The sequence below is a fragment of the Leptopilina heterotoma genome, unplaced genomic scaffold (assembly GCF_015476425.1).
Source record: "Leptopilina heterotoma isolate Lh14 unplaced genomic scaffold, ASM1547642v1 Lhet_6, whole genome shotgun sequence".
Lineage (NCBI taxonomy): Eukaryota > Metazoa > Arthropoda > Insecta > Hymenoptera > Figitidae > Leptopilina > Leptopilina heterotoma.
Window position 1 is genome coordinate 6,492,485 of NW_025111137.1, and position 20,244 is coordinate 6,512,728.

The window sequence follows — 20,244 nt, forward strand, 5'->3', positions numbered from 1 at the left end:
AAATAATTTGTGTTACAAAAATACCCCACTACTTCACAATTTTTCTCACTTTTTCTAAATTGAAATATATGAATGAATTTAAAAATGTTTCAGGTGGAAATTAAAGGAATTTCTGGACCTATAGAATTTAAGGAGGGACAAAGAATACAATTTAAGTTGGATCTTTTGAAACTCAAACAACATTCACTGGTTAAAGTTAGTATTCCTCAAATATTTCCTCAAATTCAACAAATAAGAATTTTTACCATAATTCAAAAATATGTTTCTTTTTTTCAGGTTGGTGAATGGCAGCCTAGTATTGGAATTAATGTGACGGATGCACCTGCATTTTTTGAACCTGGACTTACAAATGTTACGTTGGTGGTTATTACAATATTGGTAAGATTATTGTTTTACATCTTAAGAAGCATTTTTTAATATTTGGTATTAAAAAAAAATTAAAATTAAAATCGTAACAACTAGGTTTGATATCATCTTTTTTGTATATAACCAAAATTTTTCGATTTAAAATACTAATCACGAGAAATTCAGTATTCTAAAAGTCATGTTTTCTGTCAATATTGTGCTGAATTTCATTTTTTTATTTTTGCGAGGTATTCACTCTGAAATGTATAGACATAAAAAAATCTTGAAATCCAAGGAAGAGAATAGAAATATTTTCTCCTGCCCTTTAAAGGCGTGAAATAAAAAAGTTATGGGACAAAAAAGATTTCAACCTTAGGGTACAAAATAAAATTGTAAAATTTATTATTTCAAAAATTTATTAAAAAATTAAGTAAGTAATATATTCTTTTAAATTCAAATAAATCTGATGTTTAGTTTTTACATTTACCAACTTTAAAATTTAATAGTTAATCTTTTTATTTGTATATACCTCGCATTTTTGTGTTTTTCTTATAACAAAATATACCATTAACCAGTTTTTCAATCAAAATGTTTTTCAATCAATGTGATCTTATTTAATTTATATAAAATTTCTTTAAAGATATCATTCAAAAGTTATTAAAAGAAAATGTTTTTTTTACTTTTCATATATATAGCCTCTAAATATTAACTTTTTTTTATCTGGTTTCACTTTCTTATTTTATACTTTCAATAAAACTTTAATATTTATGGAAAGCAGAAATTATAGCTTTTACTTTGATATAAAATATTTTTGTTTGAAAATTTTATTATTTCAGATAAATATTTTATAACACTCTAAAGAGAAACATGCATATTCATAAAACATTATAAGGTTAGGATAAACTGCATAAGCTGAAAGATGTTTTATTTGAGTCTTTTAAAGTTAAAGAAACTCTTGTTTTTAATACATAATTAGTATTTTATTACGTCTCCTCATTTCGATTAAAGAAATAATTTGTTGTCCATTGTGCACATTCAACAAATCCAAATAATTTCCTATATTGGACAGAAGCAGATGACAGATTGCCAATAGAATTCGAAGGCTAAGATTTTGAAAAGTTTTCTCTTATGTTCAATCTACAAGAGTACAACACTACAGTCAATTTTATCAATAATGTCTTGGATCTCGTTTTTTTGGAGATTTCTTACATTTTTTTTGTCCATATATATAATAAAAAAATTATTTTAAAAACTTTTTATTTTCTGAATTAAAGAAATGAATTTCAACAAAATTTATGACCAAAAGTTTTTATGGCAATGGGTACAAATACAAATACGAAAATTTAAATAAAATGACCCATAAATATTTCTACCAGGGACATGATGTTACTTCTGAAATAATTACGAACATTGACGTTTACATATATTATAAATCATAAAAAACACATCGATGAGATTTTAATGTATTTGTAAATTGAATGATCCAAATGCTTCGTTTAAATCAAATTATTTTACATGGCAGTAACTTTAAAACTAATGTAAATTTATTCTAACTTTTCATGCAGTTTATCTCAGCCTGAGTATAAAAAAGTTGCTTAATGTGATTTTTGTTCTTTTTTATCACCCTTTTACATTGGCTGCAACGGTGCTCGTGATTCGTTGCAAAACGATTGCGTACTTATCACTCTTGTGAGGCTATAGACTAGAGAAGTTCATTTTATTATTCCCGTAGGAACAACCATACGTAATGCTGAAGAGCGGAGGAAATTTCAGTGGTAACGAGCGTTACGAGGGTTTCTGCATCGACTTACTCAGAAACATAGCAGAGCTGGTCGGCTTCACTTACAGGATCGAACTCGTCCCGGATGGCAAGTACGGAGTTTACGATTATGAGACAGGGGAATGGAATGGAATTGTTCGCCAGCTGATGGACAAGGTAAACATTTTTTTCATTATTTTTTCTGTTCATTTTTTTTTTTTATTATCATCGCAATGAACAAAAAAAAATAGACTGCAAACTTTTATAATGGTCTAAAAAAAATAGGAAGCAACAAAAATTATTAACATCGTTACGTTTATCACCGAGCGTAGACAGCAGTCTGAAGTCTCGCGCTAAATCGTAAAAATCTATACGTACACCTTCAAATTCTTTTATGTTGGACTCGACTTTCATGAAAATACAACAGGTAACTAAATTACTTACTGTGCGAGTATTATACCTAATATTTTTTTTCTTTTTCTCTGCACAATCTCTGTAACGAATAGAATTTGATTTGGAATTTAATTTCAAAATGGAAATCAAACGCTTTTGATAAAGCTGATCTTCTTGACATACAACGAATTAAAGTGGAGTTATCAAATTCAGCTCTTCATTTTCTTTCATCAAATCTTCTGTTGTGTGTTCAAAAGAATTTAAAAGTTCAGAAATACATAAGTGGATCACTGTAAAAAGTAAAGAAGAATTGCATCATGTTTAAGCATTTTTAGCTTTAAGTTTATTAAAGAAGGCTTAAAATTATGACGGTTCACAAAACTTTTGTTAATTGTCATTCAATGTAAAAGATCTTAATTTGTAACTTAATAGATGTCTTCGGGATAATTTGTTTAAAAATGATTAAGAAAAATATTTGGACTATAGTCGTTCTTGTACATACGGAAACATCTATACTCAGCTTTATGCTTTATGCGCATTACTAATTTTTTTCATAAGAGTAAAATTAGAGATATTTTTCAATCTAAACTTTTCATGAAAAGTAAATAAATAACCGAGCAAGAGATCGGTTTATATATTGAAGTGGCGACGACTCCAGTTTATGAATTTATAAATTTTATATCCAATAATTTCGGTCGTAAAATGACGAGATTAATTGTATACCGCATGATATCTGTGCTTACTAATTCGTGCATCATGTGTTTACAAATCAAATGATCTCGGGACGTGACAATTGACAAATTCGACAATGACTGACAAATTTAACAATGCATGTAACGAATTTGACAATAAATGACAAATTTAAATAACAGGACTTATCTAAATGCTGTAACCAGACATTTTTTACCAAACGAGTAACAATAAACTAATAAATACAACAATATAAAAGCATTAGAAATTAAAAATATTTCAAGCTTTGTCAAAAGAAAAATATTTTTAATAATGAATAAAAAAATTCCACAAGAGCACTGTTATTTAAAAATATGCCAAAGTATTTTAGGTACGAACAACTAAAAGTAGAAATAATAGTATCTCAAGTTTATAAGAAAATTAAACAAAACCGAAACGTTGAGCGTCAGTCCTTTCTTGGGACAATTTTACAAAATAAGGTTTACTTGATACCTAATACAAAAGTTTATCAATAGAATCAATAGAATCAATAGAATTCAATTGTCAAACTCTGAACAATATTGAAGTTCCAGTAAAATCTGTTAAATGTAGAAAATAATTCACACACGCCGATGAGTTATATTTTAGATAAACTCAAGAGGTATTTTATTTTCTACAAACATATTGGATTTTAATTCACGTTTTTGTCTTACGATGATGAATATTCAGAAACTCTGCCATTTGTATGACTCTCAGTTTCTATTCCCCCTTTGGAATTCAATTTTGTGTAAACATTTTACTGTTTTCGCGTAGAAAATAAAAGTATATTTTTTGTCCCTTTTATAGAATTGGCAAAAAGGCGAAGTGCCAAGACTTTCTGAACCAGAATTGGTATGAGTCTCTTCGTTAAGGGTCGTTTACTCAATTCGAATTTCAGATCGACACTGTTCCAGAGGCTATTCGAACCACTATGACACGGTCCGTTTCAGTGAGACAAATTTTGCAATGCAAATGTCAATGATGTTTCCATTGAGCGGCACTCGGAAATGGTGCGTTGTATATGTTGCAATAGTACCGCGAGAAGCTGTTCGGTGGCAACGAAATACGCGAATAATAAACCAACATGGATAATCAAGTGTGTTTGCGACACTGACATTTCTGTAGAACCCACTACACATCCTCTGGTGTCGATAACAATCAGTAATTAGGAATCTCTAATTGAAATTGAAATTTCCCAATCACTTAGGTATGACCGTCTCTCCAAATTGGTTTCTGATTTAAAGAAAGATATGTATAATCCCTTCATTTCTTTGTTTCTTCTATTTTATTGCTGATGTGATTTAAATTTTTTCACGTGTACAAGTAAAACATGCATTTATTTTATTCTAAGAGAATAATTACTTTCGAAAAAAGATAAAGAGCTTTTTATAGTTTTTACCCTCCCTGTTGAAGAACTTTAAGAACATTAAAAATTACACTCACAAAACTCTCATTAAGCTATCTTGGATTAATTTTTGAATAAGACTTGAGAAAAAAGTTTCTTATTGTGAATGAAAAAAAAAAACTTTTAAAGTGGCATTAAACTGTAATTAACTAAATTAAAGTCATACAATTTTATGAGCTAAGTGACATTAAGAAGGGATTATTAAATTTAAATAAAGTTCTATTTTCTATAAAAATAAATCAACTGTTTCATTCTTTTATTATAAAGTAGAAATTCATCGCCTTTGAAAGTTTATCATTTTTCTCTCATGGTAAAATAGGTATAGAAAAAGGTGACAAATTAATGAGAAATGACTTCATCAAATATCTGAGTCTGATGAAGCATCTACCCATCTGTATTAGGATCAGTTAATAAAGCTGTTGGTATAATTAATCACATCACGTTATTGTAGTCTGAGAAGGATCAGCCTTTATTACCAGAAAGCATTTTTCTTTCACCACTGTGGTTGTGCTTGCCATCTCGTCAAACACATTAATTTTCTAGATATTCATGACTGTATTATGTGAATTATAATCTAGTAGAGAATAAATATTCGCAATCTCTAGAATCTTAAAATTTTTTATTTATTAGATTTGTAAATTAGAAAGTGTCTGCTGGAAAATTTATATTAGCTTCCTGTTATGTCTAGCTATGGCGAACCTCACAAAAAGGAAAATCTAACACTAACAATCAACACAAGACAGGATAAACTTCATCATTAGAAGGCATGGGTTATTTTAATTCTACAGAACCCATTGGTCTATCAACATTTAGTTCGACAATCAATTTTCGATACTATTAATCAGTTTAGGCAATAGAAGCCTTGTACAATACATTGTACTATGTATTCAATTCAGCAAGAAACTGTTAGTTTTAGGTACTGGATCTATCACACCGTATGACAAACATACCTATTTTTCTAACTGTAGTGATTGTTTTCCTTGAAATTTAAAAATAATTCCAGGTTTTAAATTTATATTCTTTAGGTGGTAATCCGATTTGGATTACAAATAAACTATCCGAATCCCGTTGGTACCTTTAAATTACGAGCATAACTGAGCATACATCATGTTAGCTTATTAATTTTTCATTTCATGAATAATTTTTCATATAAATCTTTGACTAGGTATTAAGAATCCTCACACTGATAATGAAATTCAATCTTCACTAACCCTTTTACTGTATGTGGAATTGCTGATGCTTTTCGATTATCTAGGACAACGTCACACATCGACTAGTATATTATTATGTAATATCTCCGCAAAAGCGTATCCAGTTCCCCTAGCAACATAACGGAATAGAGATCACTCTCGGCCAATGATTAAAGCGATAGAGATCCGTTCACCGATTTCCACAAGGGTCACAAAAGCCAAGTATCCCCTCGCATAGTTAAACCGAATATTTTGTATTTTGAAAAACTACTATCGAATTCGTAATCAGCAACCTCAGAGAGCTATTGGGCTAATCTCCTATCATCATTCTCCTCAGTGATCAAATGTATTAAAACAAACAACTTTCAGGTTGTTTACTGGTCAATTTTTTCATTCAGGTAAATTTCCTCAGAATTTACCATAAATTATCTGGACGTTGGTAATTTTAAAATTAACTTCACTAATGTTAGTCTAACGTTAGTATCATTAGTTAACCCAAGATACAATTAAAGTTTTAACGAGGTTAACCTTCCAAATACTAACTGTATTATTATTACAAAGACAATTCTGTTAAAACAAAACTATAATCTTTAAAGCAAGTACTTTAGAAACTTTACTACTGAAGTAAATTCCATGACAACAGATAAAGAATTAATAGCAATTGTAAGGGTTGTTAAACATTTTAAACATCAGCATTTGACGAAGAAAGTTTCAAATTGCAACCCATTGTAAATTTTTAATTTGCTTAGAGGCGCATAATTAGCTCCCAAATGTCATTTGACCAAACTGTCATTTTACCGAATTGCATTTATCCGAACTGTTATTTTAACGAAATGTCACTTTTACGAATCGTCATTTTTACGAATTGACACTTTTACGAAAAGTCATTTTTGCGAAATATCATTTTAACGAATTGTCATTTATGCGAACTGACATTTTTTCGAATTGTCATTTTTACGAATTGTCAGTTCGCATAAATGACAATTCGCAAAAATGAGTTTTCGCAAAAGTGACAATTCGTAAAAATGTCGATTCGCAAAACTGACATTTCGTAAAATGACAATTCGAAAAAAATGACATTTCGGAACAAGAACGATTCGTAAAAATGACAATTCGTAAAAAGTGACATTTCGTTAAAATAACAGTTCGGATAAATGCAATTCGGTAAAATGACAGTTTGGTCAAATGACATTTGGAGAATAATCATGCGCCTCAGAGGATTGGTTCCAAAATGGACTAAAGTTAAAGAGGATATAAAAATTAAATGAACGTTATTTATATTCATAAATTTTATTATAAATATTATAATTATTGTGTGCCAAAGAAACAATTATGTTGTATTTAAAATATTTTAACTGTTCCGGACATAATAGTTTAAGCGTCCATGCATAAGTTGAATAGGTCTAAAATTTTCTTTAGTATCCCCGTCTAACACTAATTGTCTAAAAGCTGTAATCTATAAAAAAATAATTATTTTAGCTACATATTAACAGTTTGTATAAAACTTGTGTCTAGTATTTTGTAACAAAAAAATTCAAACCTGTTTTTCGTTAACATTTCGAAGTTTTTCCGCCAACAGCCATGTTACAATTTGAAGACATGGAGGTGTTGTTAAAGATCCTTCATAAGTAATAAAATGCTTTTCTTCATTCAAATGAAGGATCGATAGTGAAAACGGAAGTATTCTTACAGATTCTCCAGACAGTTTCACTTTATGTAAGTGTCTCACGACAGGATTGAGATTTATAGCAAAATATTCGTTATACTGAAAATTTTTCATTTAATATTTTTTATTGTAAATTAAAAAAATTAACTGTATTTTTTATTAAAAAAAAAGTAACTTTTATATTTAATACCAATTTCTAAATTTATAGAAATCAAAATAATTAGACGATTTAATTCAAAATTACCGTAAAGATTAATCCAATTACTACAAGACCGTCAGGTTTTGTCAGAGCATTTTCAAGAGATCCATAATTACTTTTATAATGTACCAAGTGTGCCTCCAAAGCATATCTGCCAAAGAAATATTAAATTTGAAATTTTTCAATTATACTTTAAAATGATTTTTAATAACTTAAAGAATAAAATTAAGAAATTAATATGATACCGTTGTCCATTAAATGTATGTTCACTTCCCCCTGAACTATTTTGACCCCAATGAAAGTGTAAACTGTCGAACAGATACGGATCACTAAGAGGTCCACCAGAAACATTTGGTATTTTACCAGCCGGCCATTTTGCTTCAACTTTTACTGCAATCATTAAAATTTCTTCGAATTCGCATCAATATTATTAAATAAATCATAAAAATAAAGAATTCAAATATTTCATACTTACCACCGTGACCATCATTTGTTAATTTCATCGCTGTTGGAAGACCGTTGTAATCTTTTAATTTTAATGATTTGGGAATAAACATTTTACTGGATGTTAAATCTAGATCTATAGGTGATTGTCGAGTTCCACCACATTCAGGAAATTCATTTTTCCAAAGGTCCGCATCTTTGTAATCAATACCTGAAGAAATCACTTTCTTTAATCGAAATAACTTTTAAATTAGAAAAATATATGTTAAGTAAAATAACAAATAGCAATATAATAATTTATGTATAATAAATATATTATGTATACATAAAATTATCATTTAACGATAAATATGAATGATAAGTTCTCACAATAAAATCCCAAAAATTGATGTATCAATATGAGTACTACTGAAAGCCATGTAGTCATTTTAAATTTTTTAATCTACTTCAAAGTATAACAATAAACTAACTCGGAGGGAATTTATTCTTGCATTTTATTGCAATATTTATAAATGTTTATTAAAAATAATTATTTGTTGTTATAAGATATGGTAAGAAGGACAGATAATTTACCGTTTGGGAAACACATACCTTTATGAATACAATATATTACAATGGAAGGATTCTAAGTGAATAATATCTATAAGGAAAAGTTATAAATCTACAAGTAAAATATTGAAATTTATAGTTTTAAACTCGATAGTTCCCGCTTTGGAGTGATAATTATTTCCAAACAATTAAGCTTGTAATCACTATTTCGTTGCTAACTTCTAAATAATTTTAGATTACATTCTATTTCTAAAAGTTTTTAATGTACACAAAAAACACATAAAATTAGTTGACAACACAATTTTAGTTGACCTAAATTGAAATTATTACTTTAATAAATTTTTTTTAAATATTTGATTCCTCGTTTCAAACAAATGTAAATAAACTTCGTTTGAAAAATGTTAAAGGTACCATTGTACCTTTAACATTAATGGTACCATTGTACCTTTAACATTAATGGTACCATTGTACCTTTAACATTAATGTTAAAGGTAAATGTTAACGTTAATAATGTTACCGTATTACTTTGTAAATTTTAATAATAAAAAATTTAATTTTGTATTGTGTGTAACAGAATAAGTAATTACAATAATACACCTTAAGCATTATATGATCTAAATTGCAATTTTAAGTTTAATGAAATTTTTTTAATTCGAAAGTATTCAAATTTATTTTAACCGAAATTAAATTAAAAAGTCTTTGTACCACGAAAGAACGCGTGTCTATAAATGAATGATGAGATTTGCTAATGAACCAAAGGGGTTTAACTATTAGAGTCTGGAATATAGTCGGCGATGCATCAATTTGAAGTGAGCGGAAATTTCTTGAGAGTAAAGTTTTTAGTTACTATACCTAGTAGAAAAAAAAATAATCTTAATAAACTATTTCTAACAGTGACTGATGATAATAATAATACGAGATACTGATAGTTTAAAAATTTTATAGGCTCACTTAATTTTTTAGAAATATAATAACCCAGTTATATTCTCATCACTGATTAGTGATTACTAAAGAAAATAATACTTACAAAAGTCACTTAAAGCAAAAAAAATTATAATAAAAGAAAAAAAAATATTTTTGATTGTAACTTAGATGCTTTTTGGTATTTTGTGCACACTTTTCCAATAATAGGCAGAGACTTTATTCCTCTCGCGCAAGGAAAAGTGACTCTAGTGACATCTCATTTTAACTGACTGCCTTCCTCTATTTTGTGGAAAACTTCTAAGCGTCTGAGATATGACACGTTTTTCTATCCTCCTTCTTCGCAACGACCAAGAATCTTTAGAGGAAGTCGAATTTAAAACTTTTTCATTTTCTTTCTTTCAAAACTGTACACATTCATACACCCTTTCAACTTCTCATGTCTCGTTCTTTCGCTACTATTTTCACTTTAATTATAAAAATGAAACAAAATTATTTTATTTATCTTTTATGATAAATTATTATTCATTAAAAGCCTTAGAGTGTACTTTTTTTTAGGGTTTTGTGTGTTAGGATTTGTCTTTTGTTTCTATTGCTGAATTAGTTCAGGTTACTTAAAAATCGATGAACTTTCAAGAGTAGAGGGATGCAGTTAGTTATAATTCATTTTTCCCGATTAAGAGTTTATCACTTTAATTTCCATAATACTTTACTCCAAACACATGTTTTTCAACGTCATATGATTATTCTTTTATGTAACAATCGTTATCTTGAAATATTTGTTATCATTAACTAACCGACAAAAAAGCTTGATTAAAAAAATATTGAAGTTATTAATTTATTATAAACATAGTTTAATTCACAAGAATTTAAATTTCAATTTAATGTCACTTTTCACATCTTATTTTCTTTGTAAACAATTTATTCGTATTTATATTCTTTTGAATCCTTGACCAAAATTATACAAACTTTTTATTCTAATTAGTTAGAATTGCAATCATTTTAATTCTGTTCAGTAGCATAAAAATTTATAATAAATTGAATTTTCTTTTATAATGTAAATATTGCGATCACTTTAATTTATTTTTAGTAAAAAAAAAGACTGTTGCCCGCATTAAAAAAGCTGCAAAAATGACTGAAATATGCAAAGCTTTTAATTTTAAATTTATTTAGATACTTTAAGGATGAATTTAGCATATTTTAATCGACCTTTTCTTACCGAGTAAATAATTAATATTGAAAAAGCATTAATTTTTTTAAAGAATTTTAAAATTTAATGATAGTCCACTATATAAGAAGCATAAAAATTTTGATTTCCAAGTTATTACATTCGAAGAAATTACATCAGTAATAATTGAGAAGTAGACGAACATAAGAAGGTTAGTATAGAATAAAAAAAACTTCAAAAATAAATGAAAAATTTTTAAATAGTAATTAAAAATTTCGTAAAATGTACTTTTTTAACAATTAATTTAAAAAGCTGAAGTGAAGTACAAAAATGTGATTTTACTAATTTTTATCGTTTTATTATTTATTGTTTGTATCTGTTGGCATTCTCTAAACCATTTATTACAATATTATCAAAATACATACCTTACATCTGCTTTTGTTACTTTAAAGATTGACACGAATACTGCAATTTTATTTACTTCTGACGTTTCAAAAGAATTTATATTTTTATTAGATACGTATATTATGATAATTTTTCCTCAAAGTTGATTTCTTTGTTTTTTTCTCAATAAAATCAGCCTCAACTGGTTATTGGAACGTCATTTTGTGAATTTGAAGTTTTTTATTCCGTACCGACTAATTCAATTTCTTAAACATTATTTTGTGTAAAAAATAGCCGAAGATGATAACAAAAGTTTCAACTGTAATTATTTTAATCCAGCTTTTTATTGGATCGTACAGTAAGATAATCAAAAGTTTCTTAACTCTTAATATTTAGATAATACAGTATTCTTTAAAAAATAGAAATTATTTGAAGGTTTCGATTACAATTTTCCAAATGAATGGGCTAATGATGGTAACATTTGTAATGGAAGAGGCCAGTCTCCTATTGATATTAATATCACAAATATTGTTAGAAATAGAGTTGATAATAAAATAAAATTAAGCAACTACTGGGAGGTTCCATCAGAAATGACACTAACAAACAATGGTCACAGTGGTATGTTAAGGATACAATCTGATATATATATATACAATTACATAATTATCTACACTTCTATTTAAAGAAAAGTTTAGGGTAATTTTTGAAACTTTCAATAATCTTTTTATTTAAGTGCAAGTTTCGGCAAAATGGCCTAATGGTTTAATTCCATCTATATCTGGTGGATTACGAAAGAATCAATATGTTTTCGATAGTTTACATTTTCACTGGAGTCAAGCTGATAATAGCGGCACTGAGCATTCAATTAATGGAAAACGGTAAAATTTTATTATAATTTTTGTTTAAATTAATTTTGCCCAAAACTTTCACAAGAATAATCTTTTCTTTTTTAATTTACGTTTAATGCGACTTAGTATAAAACAAAAAAATAATGTATTATACTTGAATACCTTATGATGCATTTAGGCCAATAATATGTTTACTTGTTTCAATAGATTCGCCTTAGAAATGCATTTAGTGCACTACAGCAAAAATTATGGATCAGTTTCAAATGCTCAAAAATACTCCGATGGAATAACTGTAATAGGATTGATTTTCCAGGTAGATTAAAAAATACCCTTTAAAATTAGGAATTTTTAAGCATTTTTCGAAAAATTCTATCTACTCTTTACAATCATTACATATTTTGAATAGTGTGATAAGATGGAAGCTATTTTAAACCTAATTAAAAAAATAATTATTTAGATTGATGATGTTGCTGAATGGACACTTTCAACAATAGTAAATCAATTGAAACATGTTACAAAAAAGGGACAAACTGTTAAAATAAACCCATTTCCTCTAACAATGTTTAATTTAGACAGAGAAGATTTATTCATTACTTATGAGGGATCTTTAACAACTCCACCATGTTCTCAAGCCGTAACATGGCTACTACCTATGAACTTTAGATACCTTACCAATAATCAGGTTTGCATTATTATTTAATAAAAATATGTATAATATGACAATGTTTTCTATACACTATTTTGTTTAATTAATTTAAAATTCAATCTATCCATAGATTAAGGCATTTAGGAATATAGAGTTGGATTTTGGAAACAAAGCAAATGTTAGGCCACTTCAACCACTGAATCAACGATTACAATATTTTGTTGAATTGGACAACAACTAAAATTGTCATACAAACATTTTTTTTATTAAATTAACATTTTTCTTTTAAGAGATAATTAAAATAATAAGATAGAAGTTTAAGTTTATTTAGAAGTTTTACTTTAATATAATGTTTTATATAAGAAATTAAATGTACTGAACAATAAATACTATTTTACATTAAAACACTCGTTGGATCAATTTTCTTAAAATATTTCCTAACCCATTTCTTTCAATTTTAATATTTTTTTTACAAGAAAAGAGAAAATATTTGAATTCCTATTGGAGGAAATTTAATTCTCAACCCGGAATCGAATACTACCACAGAAAACCTCATAGAAAATGTATATCTCGGATTGTAAAATAAAATTGACTTCGTTTATAAAAGTGAAGACTGGAAGTGAATAAAAAAATATCGATTCTTCAGACATGTATTGACTAAATAATTTACATTGTTTTTGCTCTTAACAAAAATATTAAAAATATTTATGTCAGGAGAGAAGTGTTATGCTTGCATTAATTTGAAAGTCGCGGTCATGAAATTATTAAAAGTGATTTAATTAAGTGCCTGATAAGACAATATCTCCAGGCTGAACTATGTGACGTATGAATTTTAAATTCATAAAATTTTCTGCTAAACGCCATTCAAAATCTCACGATTTCAAAGCAATAAAAAGAGCTTGTCCCGTCAATAAATGAAATGAATAAATAACAAAAGAAAAATTTTGCATTCATTATTGCAGAGATTTTAGGCTGATTCTATTTCAATTCATGTAGGGCAAGTAGGTTAAAAATTCTAAATCAAGTTAAAGGTAATTTTTCTTGTTCTTTAGGACAAATTAAGAGACACGTATTTTTTTATTTAGCGAAAAAAATTTTTTAGCTGAGTTATGAGTGTTTGAAAATTTTAGGACATATCGTGATTTTAGAGCTAAACAGCTGACAAATTATTTTCAAATCTTTCTACTTTTTGCAAAAATAAATATTTTTCAATTTTTTTTCTTGATTTTAGTAGTGTTTTTGATACTTTTTCTTTGCAAACTTGAAAATTTGAAAAACTTTGAAAATTAACAAAATGGCGGCCATTTTTCGATAAATCAAAAAAGTCAATTTTCTCAAAAACATCATTTTTTATTTTTCTTATAATTTTTGTGTGATTACTAGATGAAAAAAGGAACCTTTTCCAAAAGGTTTCAAGTCCGCTAAAACTATTTGGAAGTCGCTATAATTTTTTTCAGAAAACAACAAATCTCATTATTTTCTCTCTAAATCTGAATCAGTGAAATTCCACTGAAAATCAGTGGAATTTCACTGAAAATCAGTTAATTTTGGTACTTTTTATTTGCAAACTTGAAAATTTTGAAAATTAACAAAATGGCGACCGTTAAATTTTTTGGTCGCCATTTTGAATTATAAAATTTTAACCAAATATTCTAACTCAGCGACCCCCAAAAACCTCCAAATGAATATTTTTATTCAATTATTTTTAGTATTTTTAGTTTTCGATTTTTTGAAAAATGGCCGCCAATTTGTTAATTTTCAAAATTTTCAAGTTTGCAAACAAAAAGTAGGTACCAAAAGCACTACTAATCATCGAAAAACATAAACATGCAAAATATATATATGCCGATACATTACTCAAAATAATGAGATTTGTTATTTTCTGAAAAAAATTATTGCGACTTCCAAACAGTTTTAGCGGACATGAAACCTTTTAAAATTAGTTCCTTTTCTCATTTAGTAATCACACAAAAATTTTGAGTAAAATAAAAAATGATGTTTTTGAGAAAATTAACTTCTTTGATTTTTGGGAAAATGGCCGCCATTTTGTTAATTTTAAAATTTTTTAAATTTTTCAAGTTTGCAAAGAAAAAGTATCAAAAACGCTACTTAAATCAAGAAAAAAAAATTGAAGAATATTTATTTTTGCAAAAGTTAGAAAGATTTGAAAATAATTTGTTAGCTGTTTAGCTATAAGCATTTATGTAATTTTTTTTTGTATTTCTAAAGTAGGACATATGACAGATGACTGAAATTAAATATTTACAGCTGCTTTAGTAAGTTAACAAAATTATGTGACTTTTTTCTGAGGGAAGTATTTTAGCCACATTTTGACGCACAGTTTATTTTCTTGTGTTCTCTTGTTTCCGAGTAGTAAATCTCCAAGTCAGAGATTCAACTTATGACTAATTAACATCCCTTTGGAACAATTTGAGAACTTTGAAGATTAATAACGTATCCTGAATTGTAATACAAATGTCCATTTTACTTTAGTGTCGTGTTATAAGAAATATTTTCATATTGCTTTAAACTGAAAAAATAGAGTGAATTGAAGTTATTACATAATTGCAAATAATATTATTTACTTGATTGTCCCGATATTGACCAGTAAAAAGAAATGTAAATTTTAATATAAAAGTTATTTATTAAATTTATAATTTTGAAATTAATGTTTAAACTAATCTAAGTACACAAAAATAATTTCTTTCAGAAAGCAGACTTAGCAGTGGGATCAATGACCATCAACTACGCACGTGAAAGTGTAATTGACTTCACGAAGCCATTCATGAATTTGGGAATCTCAATTCTTTTTAAGGTAGAACATAAATTTTTCATTAGTTAATAAAACTGCAAGTTAAAAAATGAGATCAAAGTTTATTTCATGACTCGCGAGTAGCAATTAACTTTGCCCTCAACGTTTCTCTTGCATTTGAACAAGCCAGTTCCCCTTTAAATCTGGCGCCGGTTTGCAAACTGCCTCGAGCAGACCAGAGGACACATTTTTATTTAACATACACAATACACATCCTACCTTGTCAAGGCTGGTCTCTTGGTTTTTTGGTAATTCCCTGAATTAATATCGCACACTCAACTGCTGGCGCCAGTGCTTTTAATTTTTTGCCTGGACTCGCTTCGAATTCACCTCAATCTATGTATCTTGGTAAAATTAAAAAAACAACTTTAATTCTTTATAATATTTTTTACTATTGTTTCATAACCAAAATTAGAACAATAAATATGTAATAGTTTTTTGTATGTAAATTTAATTTCTTATTCAGTAAACAGCAATTATTTAGTTCAATAACTTGACAAATAGAGAGAAAGCTAAGAGGATAAGGAACAATCTGCTTTAATTTGTATTAGAACACTTGAATCGCATTTCACTGCACACACACACCTTGTCTCTGAATTATGCAAAATTTAATTAATTAAGAGACAACTCAATAAGAGCTTCATATCTTATTAATGATATGTTTGAAAATGTCAAAATTAAACTTCTTTAATTATATTTGAATATTTTAAAAATTAAAAAATTTTAATAAATAAGATAAAACATTTATAAAATAGAAACGAAATTCATATGAAAGCTTTTTTTTAACTATATACCAGTTTCGGGAAGTATCTTATTGAATAGATTTATTATAAAGGGAAATTCTTTTGATGATTCTAAATTAGTTGAGATTTAATTAAATTAGGTCAAGAGAACTCAGTAGCAACATATTCATTCTAAATAGAAGGCAGTAATTATACTCAAGGCTTTTTATCAAATTCAATACCTTGGCTTGGAATCTTAAATGGAATACCGTCTCAGTTAATTAAAATGAAACATTTTCAATTGTTAAAGTCTTTACACAAGAAGCGGTTGCTAATTTTCTCGACGCTTAAAAGACAATCAGAGATAGCAGATAAAAAGAAGGAGACTTTGAATCTTACTTACTTTCAAGTATCAAATTATTTGTGCGCAATTTCAATGAGTAAAGGTTACAATTGTAAAAGATTTTTTTTTAGTCATTTAGTGGAAACGTTGATCCTACGATGCATCCTTTATATCCTTTAATGCGTTCTTTAAGTGATCCTGGATATACCGTAAACGTTAAGCATACTTAAGGTAAACGTAATATTACTCCCTTTGCAGTTTTGTATGTACAGGAAGAATTTATTGTTCTGAAAATTATCTAGAATAAAAGAGAAGGAAAAGAATATCTTTATTTTTTCAAGAAAAACCATGAGACCAATTTTAAAATGTATGCTATTAATTATATCTATTTTCCTAACACAACTCCTAACTCTCTTCAAGTGTATGTTTGTGTTGGTCAATGCGTTTGCACTTGAGTATACAAATACCTATAAAATAGTGAAGAAACTTTCCATTCAATTTCAATAGAAATTCACAAACAGTGAACAATCTTGTCGACCACTTATAATCAATTTCAAATTTTCAAACAAAGAGTAATGACACTTCCTCAGATTTTCGACAATGCGGAAGTTGGTCAAATTATTCGCACATCGATCGACTTCAGGGGTGAGTTAATCGATCGCACAAACCCCAAACTTTTTATTTGAAGAAACTTGATCAACCGTCTTTTGAAGTAAAGTCAGAATAATTTTCTGGTACGATTCGTCAAAATTTAACTTTTGCGTAGGAACAGTGAGAAATCACATTTTAATATTGTCGAAGTTAATTTTTAAGAAATTGTCAACAAAAAAGCATTACGTTACCAAACTAGAACTTTAATTTATGTATTCCTAATTTATGTACAGAACAGACTATTAATTTTACAATTATCAAGATTCACCTTAAGTCCTTAAATTAAAATTTCCACTGCTGTCACTATTATTGTGAACTAAATAGCCATAGATACCAATTTGTAACTGATAATTAAATTAAGTGCGACTGAATTTGAAACCAAGTTTCCGTGAAAATTAATCCATTCAAGACAATCTTAACCGCAAACCCTTTGTAGATGATAATTGTACAGTCGAATCAATATTGTGGTCAGAATGAGAATTGAATTCTTCCAAGTTAGCCAAGTAAATAGAATTGCTAATTAAACGAGAAAGCATCTTACCAAAGTTGACATTCGATTATCGCTAGTTAAAGGTAAAGACCGTTCGACCACAAACTTACTGTCAATCAATACTAAATGAAGTCAAACACACTTATGTAAACTTGAAATTTAACTTTTATACTAAAGCTGCAATAAAATCAAAGTTAAACTAACGAGTGTAATTGCTTTTCTTAGTGAGATTCATAAAATTAAACTTGTACTTCTATGGGACTTTTTTAACTATCAGAAAAGTTCAATATTTTAACTGGAATGAAACAAATTTTTTAAATTTAAAAATTCTTTGATGTAAATATGAAAAAAGTAAAGGAAAATGTAATTTGTTCACAGGTACCAACGAGTCATCCAGCGAGACTATTTTCTTTCATGAATCCTCTAGCTATCGAACCCTTATGAAAAAAGAGTACTGGAATGAGTATTGGAAAGAGTACTGGAATGAGTATTGGAAAAAGTACTGGAGTGAGTACTGGTTTGAGTATTGGTTTGAGTATTGGAAATCCAGTACTTTTTTCGCCTTTATATAATCTAAAATTCTTTTACTCGAATATTTGCAATTGACTCTATTCTTAAACCTGAAATATTATAAGTAAAATTCATTTTTCTTATTTTTATTTCCTATAATTCTTATTTTTCTTAATTCTAATTGTCGGAATAATTTTCTGTCATTTCTGTCGACTTTTTAATGTCCACATAACCTAAAATTTATTATTTATTTTATTTAAAAATAAATATATATATATATATTTTTTTTTTAAAATCACATAATCATATCCACCCCCACAGCACCGAAACTTTCCTAAAAATGTAATTAATATTTACTTGCAATATTCGGAATATTTAATTGCAATGTTTATTGAAAGTTGTGTACAGATTTAAATGTCCCGATTAAATAAATGTTTAGCGCGAAGCTTTCCTGAACATTTCAATAAAATCTTTGCATAATTATAATTATAATTATGCAAAGATGTAATTTCATGTTCAGGAAAGCTTCGCGCTAAACATTTATTTAATCGGGACATTTAAATCTTTATACAATTTTCACTAAACTTTTCAGTTAAATATGACGAATATTGCAAGTAAATATTTAATAAATTTTTAGGAAAGTTTCGGTGCTATGGGGGCACTAATATTGACATAATTCCTATTTTTTTAATGTCCTATTTTTTATTTTATTTGTTGTTTTTCGTTCTTCCAATTGTCTATTATAAGTCAGACTTTTTTTTAATAAAAATTTATTTTAACGAATGGGCGTTTGACACATTTATTTTTTCTAAAAATCACATAATAATATTCACTAAGATTAACTGCTACACGGAGAGAGAATATATATTAAATTTTGTAAAAATATTTTCAAATTGGGGAAAAAGTGCGACAAAGCGAAATTTTGATATAAAAAATACTAAACTTTAAAAAAACTTATGTGAAATTTAGTATAATTATATTAAATATCAAGAATATTAATTAAATTCTAATATAACTTTAGTAAATTTCACAAAACTTTTTTTAAAGTTTAGTATTTTCTATATCAAAATTTCGCTTTGTTGCACTTTTTCTCCAATTTGAAAATATTTTTACAAAATTTAATATATATTCTCTCTCCGTGTATTTGGCATAATTCCCAATTTTCTGAAAAGTTAAATGTCCTATTTTTTATTTTACTAATTATTGTTCGTTCTTCAAAGTATCTATTTCGCTTTTGTTGCAATCGTTGCAATGCAATGTAATGGCAATCATATTAACAGCTGAGCCTTTACGCTCGCTGCATGCTTCTGCCCTTTACTGGCAAATGGCTATAATACACGTCTTGCCGCCTGTCATAATTGCATTACTTTTGTACCTTTTGTATTTCCCATTCTGCAACCGCGTTTCTGCATAGATTTAAACAATCTTTTGAATTATTGTAATTTAGAAGATGCTTACCCATTGTTCGTTGGCAGATTTTCTAAAAAGTGCCCGTGTACAGAGAAAAACTAGTTCGAAAACATTTGTTTACTAATTTCACGTCGTTTAACCCAGGCAGTGCCGTTTTTCTTATAATAATTGTAAGTCGCACATAACCTCTCAGGCGGAAATTTCCAACCGGCGCGGATCCTAGCCCGTACTGACGCCGGTGTAACTGTACTGGCTCGGAACCGCCTGCCAACCGAATGTGAACGGGCATTCTACCGAATAGTGACTAGGCCAGGAGCGCGCTGGCAACCGGCTCGGAACTGGCATTCTACCGCCCGCTGACCGGCCGGGAGAAGCCGTTCCGTGTATAATTCAACCGGCTGGGATCTGGCACTCTACCGACCGCGGATTTTTCATTTAATAGCCAGCCGAGCGCTGGCATTCTACCGACTGACAACCGGATCGGATCCAAATGATAATTTCAACAAATATCAATAAAAAAAATAATAATTAATTGCAAAAGATAAACACTAATGACAATTCATTGACAGTTCACTTTACACATTTTTTTATACACTTAAACGCAATTTTTTTTATACATACACATTTGAAAAATCCTAACGCTTGGAGGTACGAACCTACGCCTAACCGAATATTTACGCA

The 20,244-nt window shown here is 28.1% G+C and overlaps 3 protein-coding genes across 7 annotated transcripts in view; 2 read left to right on the forward strand and 1 right to left on the reverse strand.

Moving 5' to 3' along the window:
- LOC122509144 (glutamate receptor ionotropic, kainate 2-like) overlaps positions 1–20,244 on the forward strand; it is a 154,788-nt gene that overhangs the window by 121,760 nt on the left and 12,784 nt on the right. For 3 of the 4 annotated variants that reach the window (XR_006302300.1, XM_043622959.1, XM_043622957.1), the window contains exons 9-13: positions 94–195; positions 277–378; positions 2,078–2,281; positions 15,336–15,440; positions 18,022–18,075. Coding sequence is in view for 3 of the 4 variants with exons in the window: in XM_043622959.1 (XP_043478894.1) it covers positions 94–195; positions 277–378; positions 2,078–2,281; positions 15,336–15,440; positions 18,022–18,075 (567 nt within the window). In the remaining variant the exon portion in view is untranslated. Of the gene's footprint in view, positions 1–93; positions 196–276; positions 379–2,077; positions 2,282–15,335; positions 15,441–18,021; positions 18,079–20,244 lie in introns of all 4 variants that reach the window. The other variant, XM_043622960.1, reaches the window with a different exon arrangement.
- LOC122509146 (carbonic anhydrase 2-like) lies at positions 7,116–8,595 on the reverse strand. 2 transcript variants are annotated; one of them, XM_043622963.1, is made up of 6 exons: positions 8,479–8,595; positions 8,141–8,320; positions 7,911–8,055; positions 7,711–7,816; positions 7,341–7,565; positions 7,116–7,256 (listed from the first exon to the last, which is right to left on the reverse strand). In XM_043622963.1, exons 1-6 carry the CDS (start codon positions 8,534–8,536, stop codon positions 7,152–7,154), a joined length of 819 nt encoding a protein of 272 aa, XP_043478898.1. In that variant the 5' UTR covers positions 8,537–8,595; the 3' UTR covers positions 7,116–7,151. The 2 variants fall into 2 exon arrangements, with proteins under 2 accessions (XP_043478898.1, XP_043478897.1); XM_043622962.1 differs by having other exon boundaries at positions 7,911–8,073.
- LOC122509147 (carbonic anhydrase 6-like) lies at positions 11,364–12,882 on the forward strand. Its single transcript, XM_043622964.1, has 6 exons — positions 11,364–11,489; positions 11,567–11,749; positions 11,865–12,009; positions 12,187–12,292; positions 12,437–12,661; positions 12,756–12,882. Exons 1-6 carry the CDS (start codon positions 11,432–11,434, stop codon positions 12,864–12,866), a joined length of 828 nt encoding a protein of 275 aa, XP_043478899.1. The 5' UTR covers positions 11,364–11,431; the 3' UTR covers positions 12,867–12,882.